This window comes from Nyctereutes procyonoides, unplaced genomic scaffold (genome assembly GCF_905146905.1).
Source record: "Nyctereutes procyonoides isolate TBG_1078 unplaced genomic scaffold, NYPRO_anot_genome, whole genome shotgun sequence".
Classification (NCBI taxonomy): Eukaryota; Metazoa; Chordata; class Mammalia; order Carnivora; family Canidae; genus Nyctereutes; species Nyctereutes procyonoides.
This window is the reverse complement of record NW_026575040.1, coordinates 4,391,538-4,406,312: the sequence shown is the minus strand read 5'-3', so window position 1 is coordinate 4,406,312 and position 14,775 is coordinate 4,391,538. Positions and strand designations below refer to the sequence as shown.

Genomic DNA, 14,775 nt, shown 5'->3' with positions numbered 1-14,775 from the left:
CATTTAAGTTGTGTCTTTTTCCCACAATGTAGTGTATATTCCTTTGCCCACATTTGCTGTTGAGTGTATCTCTAGAATCAGGAATGGGTATGTTTAAAATGCTTCATGAAGGTCCCTGGAGCTTCATATTTTATAGTGTTTTCCTAGGTGTTGGCTGGGCCCTTAGGAGTTAGTGGTATGCATTTTGGGAGGATCGGTACCACTCAAGAGGCAGAAGGTGCCAGAGTTGCCTAGCAGGTGGCATTAGAACAAAGCTGGCTGTTAAGATCCTATTAGTGTAGCTTTCTTTCCTTCTTCCCACTCTTTTTTTTTTTGGGGGGGGGTAACTCTTTCTTTATACGTATATTGGGGATGTTAAAAGTTGCTGATGCCTGATTCCTCTCCTGCATCCTCAAGTACTCCTATGGGGGAAAAAGATGAATGTCATTTTGTCTGGAATGCCTTAACCAGCGGTATGACTGAAATGATTCTGATAAGCAACATTACATCCAAGGACGATTTCTAAGGGAAATGGAGACTCATTTGTTATATAAGAAACAGTATCTGTGTGATTCTAGGATCTTCCTATGAAGATGCTATGTTTTTTGAGGAATTTGTTTCTAATTACCTAATTAAAGCACATTCAACTTAGTTATTTCAATTTAAGAAACCCAACATGCTTTCTTATTTGAAAAAGGCTCTTGCACAGAAAGTGCTCCATCTTTCTCCTAAGATCTGGGATCCAAAGGAGAGAGATATGTAAACATATTATAATAACAACACCTATTTATTTAATAACATAGGCATAAAGAATGTCATATAGTCCTCATAGGACCCCTTTCAGGGATATTTTAAATATTATGAAGTGTGTTTACGAGCTTGCCACCAACATCTGCTTCTCTAAGACTCCCCATTTAGTAATTGTACTATTCATCCAGTTGCTTTCAAAGTTGGAAACCTGATTATTTTCCTGTGATCTCTATCCCCCGCTCTCATTCTCCCATATACAATTCTACAGCACAGGAAATTCGTGCTAATATCCTTGAGAATCCATTCACTCTAGTCCAAGTGAACTTGTTTCATCATCTTTCGTTTTCAGTATCCTTTAGTCTCTCCTAGATTATCAATTCTTGTCCACCTCTTGATTCATTTTCCACTCATTAGCTAATATGAACTCTTTACTTTTTTAAGTTTATTATTTTTGGAGTGTCTCTACACCCAATGTGGGGCCAAGATCAAGAGTCACATGCTCTTCTCAGCTAGCCAGATGCACCTAACACGAACTCTTTAAATGTTAAATCTGACCATGTCACTCTTTGCTCAGAACTCTCTAGTGCCTTCCCACTGCCCTTAGAATAAAATCCCTCACATGAGCTCTGTGGATCTGCACCACTAGTCTTTCCTACCTCTCCACTCTTGCAACCAACTCCCTTTCCCTTTCTTCTTTCCAGCCACATTGGTCTTTTTGTGCTGCAAACTGGCCAAATTTCTTCCATCCTCAGGGCCTTTGCACAAACTCTTCCTTTGCCTTAGGATTCTTCCCAGGCCTGCCCACTTCCTCATCCCTGTTCCACAAGCTAATGCCTTATCCCCTAGATTTCATTTTAAAAATCTCTTACCCAGGGAAACTTCTCTGCCCAAACAAGTCTATATTGGATCTCCCTGTTATTTGCTCTTTTACTCTGTATTTTTCCTTATTAGCATTTACCACAATTCTACAGTTATGTAGTTTTCATTTAATTTTATTTTTTTCTGATTGAAATAGAGAATACATCTGCTTGGTAAAAAATTCAAATTGTACACAAGGTATAGAATAAAAAGTCTCTTCCCTGCCCCTCTGCTACCCAGTTGTTCTCCTTACTAGTAACCACTTACAGCATTTTGAATCTACTTCCAGAGATATTTTCTGAGTACACAAGCAATTATGTACATAATACTCATTTTTTGCCTTCTCTTTATTAACACAGATATATACATTTTTCTGCACTTTGTTTTTACCTGTTAATAATGTATCTTGGCAATTCTTCTATGTCAATATGTAAATAGTTGCCTCTCTTCATGTATCAGATAGTAAGTACGGGCTTAGCATAAATTTTTAACCTCAATGATTAGGCAATGAGGTTGTTTTCAGGCTTTGGTTATAACACACAATGCTGCATTGAATAACTTTGTATGTAAAGTCATTTCTCGCAAATGTACCTATAGAATAAATTCCTAGAATTCAAATAAGGGAATTAAAAATGATGTGCATTTTGAATTTTGGTAGTTATTGCCAAACTGCTGTCAACGGAGGTTGTATCCATTCATATCCCCACTAGCCACAGATGAAAAATGCATGTTTCCTCACAACTATGTTAGTGAAAGATTTTTTTTTTTTTTTTTTTTTTTTGCTTTGCCATGTAAGAGGGGGAAGGTATCTCTTGGAAACTTTAATTTGCATGTTTTTTTTCCCTTCCTTGCAAAGTTATACTTTGATGTCTAAACAGCCATTTGTACTTATTTGGTGAACTGTTTCTTCATAAATTTTGCTTCTGTTATTAACGTCTGACTTCCTCTCTCTACTTTTAAGGTCGGTGCTGTGGGTGCAAGGGCTCCTCTTGGCGGTTTTCCTTCCTTCCATAGTTTCAGGTCCTAGAATGAATGAAGTTCAGGAAGCGACGGGCTCACGTCACGCGGCGCTCCAGCTCCGAACTCGCGTCTGACTGACTCCAGAGCCCACGTGTTCCTTCCACGAGAACTCCCCCCACGCCAGGGACCAGAGGGGTCACGTCACGTAACCTGTGCCGGGGAGCGGGTTGTGCCCAAACCGCGAAAATCTGTCCAGTCGCAGCGTCCTTAGGCCGTTTCACTGACTTTTGAGGACCGCGTTTCCGGCTTTCCCGGGAAATCTCCCGGGTCCGATCCCATCGAGACTGCGCTCGTCGGCAGCCCGCCTGCAGCGCATCCGCAAACTCTGGCGCCAAGGGGAGCGGGAGCCCGAGGCGGCGAAGCCGAGGCTGGAGGTGACGGCTGAGCAGCGAGCAGGTTTCCGTCGGTCGAGAACGGGCTTCGGTACCTCAGGGCGCGGGGCCAGGACTCGCGGGGGAGCTGGAGGGCGCGCACGGAGGCGGCGGGGCGGGCGGGGCCGCGCGGCTTCCCCGACTCTCCGGGCGCCCAGGGGCTGTCCGGGAGCACGCGCGCTGCCTCCCGGGTCCCTCTCGGCACCCAGCCGCGGGCGAAGCCGCCCCCGACCCGCGCCGCGCCTCCCGAAGACCCTCCCAGGCGAAGGCCGCCGCCACGACCACCTCCCGCGCGGTCCGGCCGCTCCCTGCGTACCCCGCACCACGACTTCCGTTCGCCCGACGTCTGCGAACCGCCCACTTCCGCCCACGCAGCGGTGGGCGGAGCCAAGATGGCTGAGGAGAGGCTGGCGACGGTGAGCGCCGACCTGCCGCTCGGTGTCCCGGCCGCCGGGAGGGGTGGGCCGCCCGAGCGGAGAGGCGAGGCGAGGCAGGCTGGCGGGCGGCCTGTGCCCCACGCAGCTGTTCCCGGGGGAGGGCGGAGCCGGCCCTGGAGCCGCTGGGGGTGCGCGGGGCGGCGCGGCCCGGCTCCTGGGAGCGGGTCTCCACGGGCGACGCGGACTTTGCGGCGCTGGGCCCGTCCGGGTGGTGGGGTTGGTCTCGTCCAGTCCGATCTCGGTCTCGCGAGATTTGGGAAGGAAGCGCTGCCGGCCGGGCCGCGGTCGGGGTTAATCCCCGGGACTGGGCTGGGGGTCGGACGGAGCCCGGGGCTGTCGGCGTCCGCACCGCCTGCCGGTGGGCGGGCCGGCCCTCCTCCGCGGACCTCTCCGTCTTTTCTCTTTTTCTTTCCTTTTTTTTTTTCTCTTTTCTTTCTTTTTCCTCCCTCCTCCATCCTCCCCTTCCATCCTCCCGGTCCCTCCATCCTCCCCGTCCCTCCCCCTCCCCTCCCCTCCCGTCCCTCCCCCTCCTTCTTCCCTCCCCTCCCTCTCTCCCCCTCCCTCCACCTTCCCTCTTCCCTCTCCCTCCCTGCCTCGCTCCTTCTCCTCCCTCCCCTCTCCCCTTCCCTTCCCCCCTCCCCCTCCCTCCATCCCCCCTTCCTCCCCATCTCTCTCCCTCCCCCCTCCTTCTCCTCTCTCCCCTCTCCCTCTCCCCTTCCTTTCCTTCCTCTTATCAGTTTACCAGCATCTAGTATAACACCCAGTGCTCATCCCACCAAGTGCCCTCCTGAGTGCCCGTCGCCCAGTCCCCCCACCTTACCCCCCTTCCGCAACCCTTTTATTTTTTCTCCGTTGTAATTTAGTTAGGAAAGTGCTGTGTTGCGATTCAGCGGGAGCCTGAGGTAGACATTAATTAAAGCCCACAGAGATGGTAATAGAGTATCCCAGAACTAACTCAGGGTGACCCTGTGGCAGTTTGTGTAGTGTCTAGAATTGGATCTAATTTCTGCAAAGTTCTAAGTGCAAAACCTTGTCTACTTCTGGTGTTGGGTTTCAAAGCATCTTGTGCCCTTTTGTTAGAATGGCTTTAGTTATTTATTTGGAATGTATTGCCCTTTGAAAACCGGCCTGGAAAACATAGGAGACAACATACAGCACTTTTTGGCTGTTTTATAACTTACTTTTGGGCCATTAAGGAGCAAGGCCAGTGCTATCTGGGGGTGGCGGGTGGGGGGTGGGCTTGTTTTCTATTCCCTTTTCATACCCAGAGAAGTCAAATTATTTTTAGTGTCATCATAGAACCCTGAATACAGGGACAGAGGCCCAAATCAAAGACTTTTGTTAAACTACAAAGTAAAAAAAAAAAAATTAAATAGCATGGTTAGTGTTACAAGGTTTTAGATATTAGAAATATGGCAAAGAAAATACTTCACCTCCATAAATGTAAGGTATAATGGTAACACAACATTGCTATGAATACAGCTTATTTCTCCAGTGCTCATTGCCCATAGAGATAGGTGTTTATAAATAGAATATGAATGTGATTTCTGTGATGCCAGAATTGTCCTGACCTTTCCAATCTAATAGTATCTCACAGAGAATGGCTGTTTTGTTTCAATATGACTTTAGCTCTTGAGCCTAAAGTTAACTGGTTATTTTCATTACTGTCAAGTTTATTGCTAGCAGGGTTATAGTTATTTGTAGGAGTTTCATCTTTTCACATTACCTGTGCATGGAGATTTGAATTTTGCCCTTTTTGGAAGTGATCTGGTCTTGTAATAAAATGAAAAGCCCCCGCCCCCCCAGTCTCATTCACTCAGACAACTGACCTGTATCTCCCTGAAGTAAAAGCAAAAGAAAGCACAGAGTGCAAGGGTATTCATTTGCAGAATTGTTGATAGTGGCAAAATGCTGGAAGCAAGGTGAATACCCATTCATAGGGGAATAGATTACTTCTGATACTTCCATTCTGAGGAATATTATGCAGCCATTAAAAGTGTTAGAACTCTATAGGTTGATGTGAATGGTATACATTTTTAAAAAGCTAGATGTGCAGTGGAGTACTAAAAAACAAAATTTAACTGAGTAGACTTTAAAGATCTTACTGGCTTTATTCAGCGATTCGTGAATCAGACAGCGTTCCTTCTCCCAGACAGGAGCTCTGAAGAGCCCTACAAATGAAAGGCTTTCATAGGTAGAAAGGAGTGGGAACAGGGAAGTTCTACTAGACAAAAAGGTTGGTAATTGCAAGGTCCCTTTCCTCTAGGTGATGGTAGGGGTCTTCAGGCACATTACCTCACTTATACTGATTAGATGGTTTCTGATTGCCTGGTTTAAGATTCTGTTCCTGGGAGGTAGAAATTCAGTCTTAGTTTGTTGACATGGGACTTAGCTCCCATGTCAAATAACTCCAAATAACTCCATTTGGGGCTTTTTTTTTTTTTTTTTTAAGTAGGCTCCACTCCCAGCGTGGAACACACAACACAGGGCTTGAACTCACGACTCTGAGATGAAGACCTGAGCTGAGATCAGGAGTTGGACACTTAACCAACTGAGCCATCCAGATGTGCCCCCCCCTTTTTTCTTTTGCTTTTTATTGGGGTATATCGTGTGATCTTAATTTTGTGGCATAAAAAAACCCACATAGATCTGTGGATATGGGTATATAGGTGTGGAGGAGAGAATACTAAGAGACTTAAAACAGAGACTTTTAAATGCATAAGTAAAAATCTAAGACTGCTGCTGTACAGGCCTTGAAGCCAGGAGACATCCCAATAAAATGGAGTAAAACAAGGCTAATATGAGACACACAGAAATTGTAATACACTACCCAGACTACCAAGGATTATTACCAGTTAGTTCCTTGGGAAAACTGGGGACTGATATTTATATATTTTTAAAGAGTATATAGTAAATGATTTAGAGATCTTAAAAATAAAAGCAAATAATACTGCTTTCTATGATTTGTGCTTACAAATTTTTTACAACTTCCTGATTCCCATTATTCAGTGTATTTGTATAAATATCTGTTTTTCTTCCTGTAAGTTTAAAGATTAAACCTTTCAGAATGGAAAGCAAAAATTACTATTGTATTAGTTGACTTGGCTCATATATAGTGCCTAGCACATACCAAATATTACATAAATATTTGTTAGATGAAGAAAAGATCACAGAGCTACATAAAAATGAAAAACCAGAAGAACATAATGAATTCTCCATACATCCCAGCTGTGAAGATTAAGCGGGCTAATAGAATCCTTTCTATCTGAATGTTGTGAAAGACATTTTGAAAAAGAGACTAAAAGATTATATTTTAATTCTCCTTTTGCAGAAAGATTGCTGGCTCATGAAGATGCTTTTTGAGCCTTTAAGATTTTTATTTTTATTTATTTATCTTTTAGTACTCTCTATGCCAACTGTGGGGTTGGAACTTACACCCCCAAGATCATGATTTGCATGCCTTGCTGACTGAGCCAGCCAGACCACCTGAGCCTTTAAGATTCTTAATATGTTCCCCCAAAGTTTAAAAAAATCCCAATTAAGGCCACCTGGATGGCTCAGTCAGTTAAGCATCTGATTCTTGATTTCAGCTCAGGTCATGATCTCAGGGTTGTGGGATCGAGCCCTGCATTGGGCAAGGAGTGTGCTTGAGATTCTCTCCTTCTGTCCCTTCTCTGCTCATGTGCATGCTCTCCCTCTCTCTAAATAAAACCTTTAAAGAAAAACAAATCCCAGTTAGAAAAAAATAGAGTTCTTTAGCATTTTAAAAACCAGCTATGTTGAGGTATAATACACATACCATAAAATTTACCCATTTTAGGTGTACAGTTGGATCAATTTTAGTAAATTTATATATTTGCAAAACTGCTACCACAATCCTCTTACCTCCATCACTCCAAAAAGTTCCCTTGGGTCCATTTGCAGCCACTCTCTACTTCTAACCACTGATCAGTGGCTGACCACGGATCTTTCTCCATTGTTTGCTTTTTCTACAATTTCATGTAATCACACAATACAGTCTTATGTGTCTGAATTTCACTTAGCATGTTTTTTGAGGTTCATTTATATTGTACATAGCAGTATTTTGTTCCTTTTTATTTCTAAGCAATATTCCATTGTATGAATATATACATTTTTTTATGCACCAAGTGATGGACATGAAGACTGGTTTCCTGTTTTTGGCTATTATGAATGTTGCTGTGAATCTTTGTACGGATATGCTTTTATTTATTCAGGAGTGAAATTGCTGGGTTATATGGTTAGTGTGTGTTAACAACAAAACTGCCAAAATTCTTTGTAAAGATTTTATTTATTTTAGAGATAGAATGAGTGGGAGGAGGAGCAAAGGGAGAGGGATAAGTGGACGCTGAGGTCAGGAGCCCAGTGTGGGGCTTGATCTCAGGGCCCTGAGATCATCAACTGAGCAGAAATCAAGATTTGGATGCTTAATTGATGGAGTCACCCAGGTGCCTCATGCCAAGCTTTGCTAAAGTGGCTGTATGTACCATTTTACATTCCCACGAGCAGTATGTGAGGGTTTCAGTTTTCCACATACCTGCTTTGTTAATACTTCATATATTGTCAGTCTTTTGTCATTCTAATGTATGTATATTGGTTATTATGGTTTTAATTTATATTTCCCCAACGAATAATGGTATTATCTTTATGTGCTTATTCATCCGTTTCTCTTTAGTGAAGTGTGTCTACAGATATTTTGCCCATTAAAAATGGGTTATTTGGTTTAGTAAGATTTCTGTATTTGTTAAGTCAAGATAATAAAATAGCTAATAGAACAAGTATGTATCCTGTTTTATTCTGAGAATCAATTTTTTTGTTGTTGTTGTGAAGTGTATCTTAGCTCTAAAAGAGTGAATAAAAGGTTATATGCAAATTTTAAAGAACAGGGTAATGGAAAGTTGTGTTTCTACCTCACAGGTTAAGAAATGGGTCATTAACAATAACTTTGAATCCTAAATGTTTCTTCCCTTACTGCATTTTCCTCCTACCCTGTCAGGAGTATCTTTTTCCTCAATTTTGTTACTCGTCTGCTTTTCTTTAGTTTTACCATATTTAATACCTCTAGATAATATATTGGATTTAAGAAATTGTGTAGTTTATTCATTTTTCAGTGCTGTATATTATCCCATTATATGAAAATACTATAATTAATTTATCCATTCTACTAGACAGAGATTTGAGTTCTAATTTTTTCAGCTTTATTGAGGTACAGTTGACAAAGTTGTAAGATATTTAAAGTATACAATGTGATCATTTGATATACATTGTGGAAGGATTCCCACCATCAAATCATTCATCGCTCCACATATATACTTTTTTTTTTTTTTTTCCTGGTGAGGACATTTAAGTTCCACATTCTTAGCAAATTTTTTTTTAAGATTTATTTTTTTATTTGAGAGTGGTGGGAGGGATACCTGCAGACTCCCCACTGAGTGGGAAGCCAGATGTGGGGTTCGATCCCAGGAACCTGAGATCACCACCCAAGCCAAACTTGAGAATTGGACGCTCAACCAATAGAGCCACCCAGGCACCTCGCAAATTTCAAATTATACAGAACAAATTTCAATTACACAATATAATGTCAACTATAGTCACCTTATATTCATCTTAAAAGCTTGTACACTTTTACTAACCTCTTCCTATTTCTCCTACTTCCCAACCCTGGCAATCACTTTTTTATTCTCTGAGCCTGTGTTCAACTTATTTTTTCCTTCTGATTTTCAGTTTTAGTTTTTTGTTTTTTAAGTTCCGTACCCAATATGAGGCTTGAACTCATGACCCTGAGATCAAGAGTCACATGCCCTACTGCCTGAGCCAACCAGGAGCCCCTGACTTTAAGGTATTAAAAGTAATATTATTAACAGGGCTAGGGCCAGGGTAGGGCAAGTGAGGTGCTTAGGGTGCAAAAAGTAAGAAGTAAGAATGTCTCAGGCCTGGCTGTAAACATTCTTTATTATTTTTTTTTAAGATTTTATTTATTTATTCATGAGAGAGGGGGATGGGGTGCAGAGAGGCAGAGATACAGGCAGGACGGAGAAGCAGGCTCCACGCAGGGAGCCTGACATGAGACTCGATCCCGGGTCTCCAGGACCAGGCCCAGGGTTGAAGGCGGTGCTAAACTGCTGAGCCACCTGGGCTGCCCTGTAAACATTCTTTTTTTTTTTTTTTTTTTAATTTTTTTTTATTTATTTACGATAGTCATACAGAGAGAGAGAGAGAGGCAGAGACACAGGCAGAGGGAGAAGCAGGCTCCATGCACCGGGAGCCCGACGTGGGACTCGATCCCGGGTCTCCAGGATCGCGCCCCGGGCCAAAGGCAGGCGCCAAATCGCTGCGCCACCCAGGGATCCCCCTGTAAACATTCTTATACATGTCTCTTAATCTAAGAGTTTCTCTAGGGTATTCTGAGAAAAGGATTTTTCATTCATGGAGTAGGTACATCTTCAACCTCATTACTTGTGGGAAACTTTAAGGTGGTTGTAACCATTTATGCTTCTATCATCAGTTCATATTGCTTACATCTTCGATGTTGTCATGGTTTTAAATTCTGTCAATATAGTTGATGTGAAATGAAGTCTTAATGTGATTTTAACTGATTATTAATGAGGTGGAGCAGCAGTGGTTGGTTGTCTTTTACTTTTCTGTGCAATGCCTGGCTCATGTTTTTCTTTTATAAAAGATTGTTTATTTATTAGCACAGTGAATGAGAGAGAACACAAGTGATGGGGAGAAGGGGGAGGAGAAGCTGACTCCCCACTGAGCAGGGAGCCCGATGCAGGGCTCTATCCCAGGGCCCTGGGATCATGACCTGAGCTGAAGGCAGATGCTTAACCAACTGAGCCATCCAGGCACCCCATGTTTTGCTTATTTTTCTACTTAACTGTTTTTCTTCTTGCTTTCTTTTTACTATTTGTTTTGTAGTTAGTTATAGTTTCTAGCTGTTAATCCTTTATCACTTTTTGGGGGGGATTTTTTGGTTTTTGTATTGCAAATATCTTCTTAGTTTTCTGTCTTCACCTCATTTTTGGGTTAGAAGTTCTTAATTTTAATGTAGTTGAATACTTAGATATTTTCTCAATTGGTTTGTGCTTTTTATATCTTACTGAAGTAATCCTTTCCTATATTTTTTTCTAAAAGCTTTAAATTTGCCTTGTTCATTTTTAGTCTTTGATCTATATTAATTCATTTTCATTTCCCTGATAAAGCTTTCTTTCTGTCTGGAAGTCTGTTTTGTTTCATGTTAATATTGCTACTTTAGTTTTTCTCTTTGTTTCTATTTTCCTGGTGTATCTTTTTCCATCTTTTTACTTTTGTCTTTCTGCTTTGGGTATGTTTTTTTTTTTTTAAATTTTATTTATTTATGATAGTCACAGAGAGAGAGAGAGAGAGAGAGAGAGAGAGAGGTGGAGACACAGGCAGAGGGAGAAGCAGGCTCCATGCACCGGGAGCCCGACGTGGGATTCGATCCCGGTTCTCCAGGATCGCGCCCTGGGCCAAAGGCAGGCGCTAAACCGCTGCGCCACCCAGGGATCCCCTTTGGGTATGTTTTTATATAAATAGCATACATCTAGATTTTTAAATCCATCCTGATAATTTAACTAGAGAATTTCATTTTTTCTTTCTTTTCTTGCCCCTCTCTCTCTCTCTCTTTTTTTTTTTTTGGCTGAATTTCTTCTTTCTTTCTCTTCCTCTCATTTCATTACTTGGAAGTTGTATACTCTGTTCTTTAGTCTTCCTTTAGTGATTACCCAATTTCTTTTTATAATACATATTTAACTGAAAGTTCAAATTTAAAACTTGGTAATGTAGGGATTATCAAATGCTTTATTACCCATTGCCATGCCACAACATTGCCATGCTACTGTTGTTCAGTTTTGTAGTTTTTGTGTTTCTCAGCACCACAAATTATACTTTGTTTTATTCAGTAAGTGGATGTTTAGAATACTTCCATATTTTACTAGTTCCTTTGCTCATTTGTCTCCTTCATTCTGGGATTATTTTCCTTTTTCCTAATTCATATCTTTTAGAAGTTTATTTAAACAAAATTTTACCCAGCATTGGGCTCAGACTTAGAAGAGTTGCATGGTCTTCCAACTGAGCCAGCCAGGCACTCTGAAAATTAGTTTTGGAAGACGTAGGAGTTTAGATTTGAGGTTGGCAGACTATTTTTTGGTAATAAATATTTTGGGCTTTGTGGGCTAGTCTCTGTTGCAAGCAATTCAACTATGCAGTTGTAGTGTGGAAGCAACCATAGACGACATGTAAACATGTGTGTGACTGTGGTTTGAAAAGATTTTAGACACTTAAATTTGAATTTTATAGAATTTTCAGGGCTTACAAAAGATGAAAAAAATGTAAAAACTATTAAAAATGTAAAAAGCAAGGATGCTTGGGTGGCTCAGTCGATTGAGCATAACCACTTTGTTTTGGTTCAGGTCATATCTCATGGTTGTGGGATTAAGCCCCGCATCAGGCTCCCCACTCAGTGTGAAATAAGCTTCAGATTCTCTTTTTCCCTCTGCCTTCTCCCGCTCACATGAGCGCGTGCTCTCTTTCTCTCTCTCTCAAATAAATAAATAAATGGGCTGGATTTGTTTGGCCTGCAGGGCATAGTTTGTTGACCTTGTGTTTAGATTACTTTTATTTTACTTAGCACCTGAGACGTGAGAGTGATTTTTCTTATAATCTCTTTATGTGATATTATTTTCCATTTTTAATTGTTGAGACATCAGGTGTCAGTCTAATTGTCCTTTCTGTATAGGTTAGCTAGTGATACTTTTTTCCTTTGGTCACTTTTTTTAATATAAGATTTTTATTTGAGAAAGAGAGAGCAAGCTCCAGCAGGGCAAGCAAGGGCAGAGGGACAGAGAGAACAGGCTCCCTGTCGTGGAGGGAGCTCCCTCCGAGGGAGCCCTACATGGAGCTCCACTGCAGGACCCCAGAATCATGACAGAGCCAAAGGCAAATGTTTGACTGACTGAGTCACCGAAGCACCCTCTTTGGTTGCTTTTAGGAACTTCTTATTGTCTCTGGTGCATGACCTTTTGATGAACACAAATGGGGATTTATTTTCATTTAACCTGGTCAAGATTGGTTTAGCATTCTGAATCTGAAGATTAGTGTCCAGGGCAGCCCGGCTGGCTCAGCGGTTTAGCGCCGCCTTCAGCCCAGGACCTGATCCTGGAGTCCTGGGATCGAGTCCCGCATGGAGCCTGCTTCTCCCTCTGCCTGTGTCTCTGCCTTTCTTTCTGTCTCTCATGAATAAAGAGATACAATCTTTAAATTAAAAAAAAAAATAAATAGGGATTCCCTGGGTGGCTCAGCGGTTTAGCGCCTGCCTTTGGCCCAGGGCGCAATCCTGAAGTCCTGGGATCGAGTCCCACATCGGGCTCCCGGCATGGAGCCTGCTTCTCCCTGTTCCTGTGTCTCTGCCCCTCTCTCTCTCTCTCTCTCTCTCTCTCTCTCTATGTCTATCATAAATAAATAAATAAATAAATAAATAAATAAATAAATCTTTAAAAAAATTAAATATATAAAGATTAGTGTCTCATTACTTCTGGAAAATTTCAGCCATTATTTTTGCTTATATCTTACTATATCCTATATAACAGAAGGTAGTATAATAAAACTCCATTTGAAGGTTTTCTGCAAAGATCTTATGTGTAAGATAGTATTTATTATATTGAATAATGTCCCTTAAAAAATAACCCTCCTAGGGATCCCTGGGTGGCGCAGAGGTTTAGCGCCTGCCTTTGGCCCAGGGCGCGATCCTGGAGACCCAGGATCGAGTCCCACGTCAGGCTCCCGGTGTATGGAGCCTGCTTCTCCCTCTGCCTGTGTCTCTGCCTCTCTCTCTCTCACTGTGTGCCTATCATAAATAAGTAAAAAAATAAAAAATAAAAATAACCCTCTTAGGGGTGCCTGGGTGACTTAGTTGATTAAGCGTCCAACTTTTGATTTTGGCTAAGATCATGATTGCAAGATTGTGGGATCAAGCCCCAGGTCAGGCTCCTTGCTCAGCAGGGAGTGTGCTTGAGGATTTTTCTCTCCCTCTCCGCCTCCCCCTACTAGTGCGTGTTCTGTTTCTCTCTCTGTCTCTCAAATAAATAAATCTTTAAAAAAAGAAAAAGAGAAACTCCTAGAATTGAGTGCTAGGCAGTTTCTATATAGATGACCTCATAAAATTCTTTTTATCAAAATGACTATGTTTTGGTTTGGATGCTAAATGTATAGCATTAAGTATAATACTAATATGTAGTGTTTAAGAGCTTAGTACATTTATTTGTGCACATTTTATGCATTATAATTATATATTACACAGGGCACCTGGTTGGCTCAGTTGGTTAAGTGTCTAACTCTTGGTTTCAGCTTGGGGCTTGATCTCAGGGTCATGGGATTGAGCCCCACATTGGATTCCTCACTGTCCAGAATCTGCTTAAGATTCCCCCTTTTTCCCCCTTCTCATGCTTTCTCTGTCTCTTAAATAAATAGAATCTTTAATATATATATATATATATATATATATATATAAAATCATATATTAAACATAAGAGTATATTATAAATATGCATTATACATTATTAATAGTTTGGATAGCCAAAGTATGACTTGACATTTGATTTTTAAACCATATTAAAAATAAATCTTTGTGCCCACATGTATTGCATGATTGGAGAGCTACTGATTATTATTGTTTGAATGCTTTTTCAAGTTAGCAAGATACATGGTGTTGCTTTCACATAGACTACTTTTTTTTTTTTTTTTTTTTTCCCAGAGAACTCAGTTTCCTGCATCTGCTGAATCTCAAAAACCCCGGCTGAAAAAAGGTCAGTACACAATTTTATTGTATGTGTGTATTTGCACAGATTTTCTATTGATTCTTTGTTCTATATGCATTAGAGCTTTTAAAAATGTGAGTTTTGGGGGAAAGCAGTAATAGTCTAAATATTCCTCTGTAGCTTTTATTTTATGGAGATTTTATTTTATTTTATTTTTTAAAGATTTTACTTATTTATTCAAGAGAGAGAGAAAGAGAAAGAAAAGCAGAGGGAGAAGCAGGCTTTGTGCAGGAAACCTGATGTGGGACTCGATCCTGGGTCTGCAGTAGCACACCTCGGGCTGAAGGCAGCTCTAAACTGCTGGGCCACCGGGGCTGCCCTATTTTATGGAGTTTTTAGATATGGGATTGATTTTACCTGTAAATGTGTTTAAATGGGGCTTTGTTATTATGCAAGTGTGTATTTTCTACTTGTGGACAAAACACTCTGAAGTTACCATGGCACACATCCGGCCTCACATAATCTCATGTCTGTTAAATAAGTGTGAGGTTTTATGAGAATTGA

At 41.4% G+C, this 14,775-nt stretch overlaps 1 protein-coding gene across 2 annotated transcripts in view; it reads left to right on the top strand.

The window, feature by feature from the left end:
* Positions 1 to 750: 750 nt before the first annotated feature.
* Positions 751 to 14,775, top strand: part of BBS4 (Bardet-Biedl syndrome 4) — a 57,437-nt gene continuing 43,412 nt past the window's right edge. Inside the window, exons 1-2 of one of the 2 annotated variants that reach the window (XM_055320211.1) lie at positions 751 to 3,394; positions 14,208 to 14,259. In XM_055320211.1, the coding sequence (XP_055176186.1) occupies positions 3,371 to 3,394; positions 14,208 to 14,259 (76 nt within the window). In that variant the 5' untranslated portion in view covers positions 751 to 3,370. The remainder of the gene's footprint in view (positions 3,395 to 14,207; positions 14,260 to 14,775) is intronic. The other variant, XM_055320212.1, reaches the window with a different exon arrangement.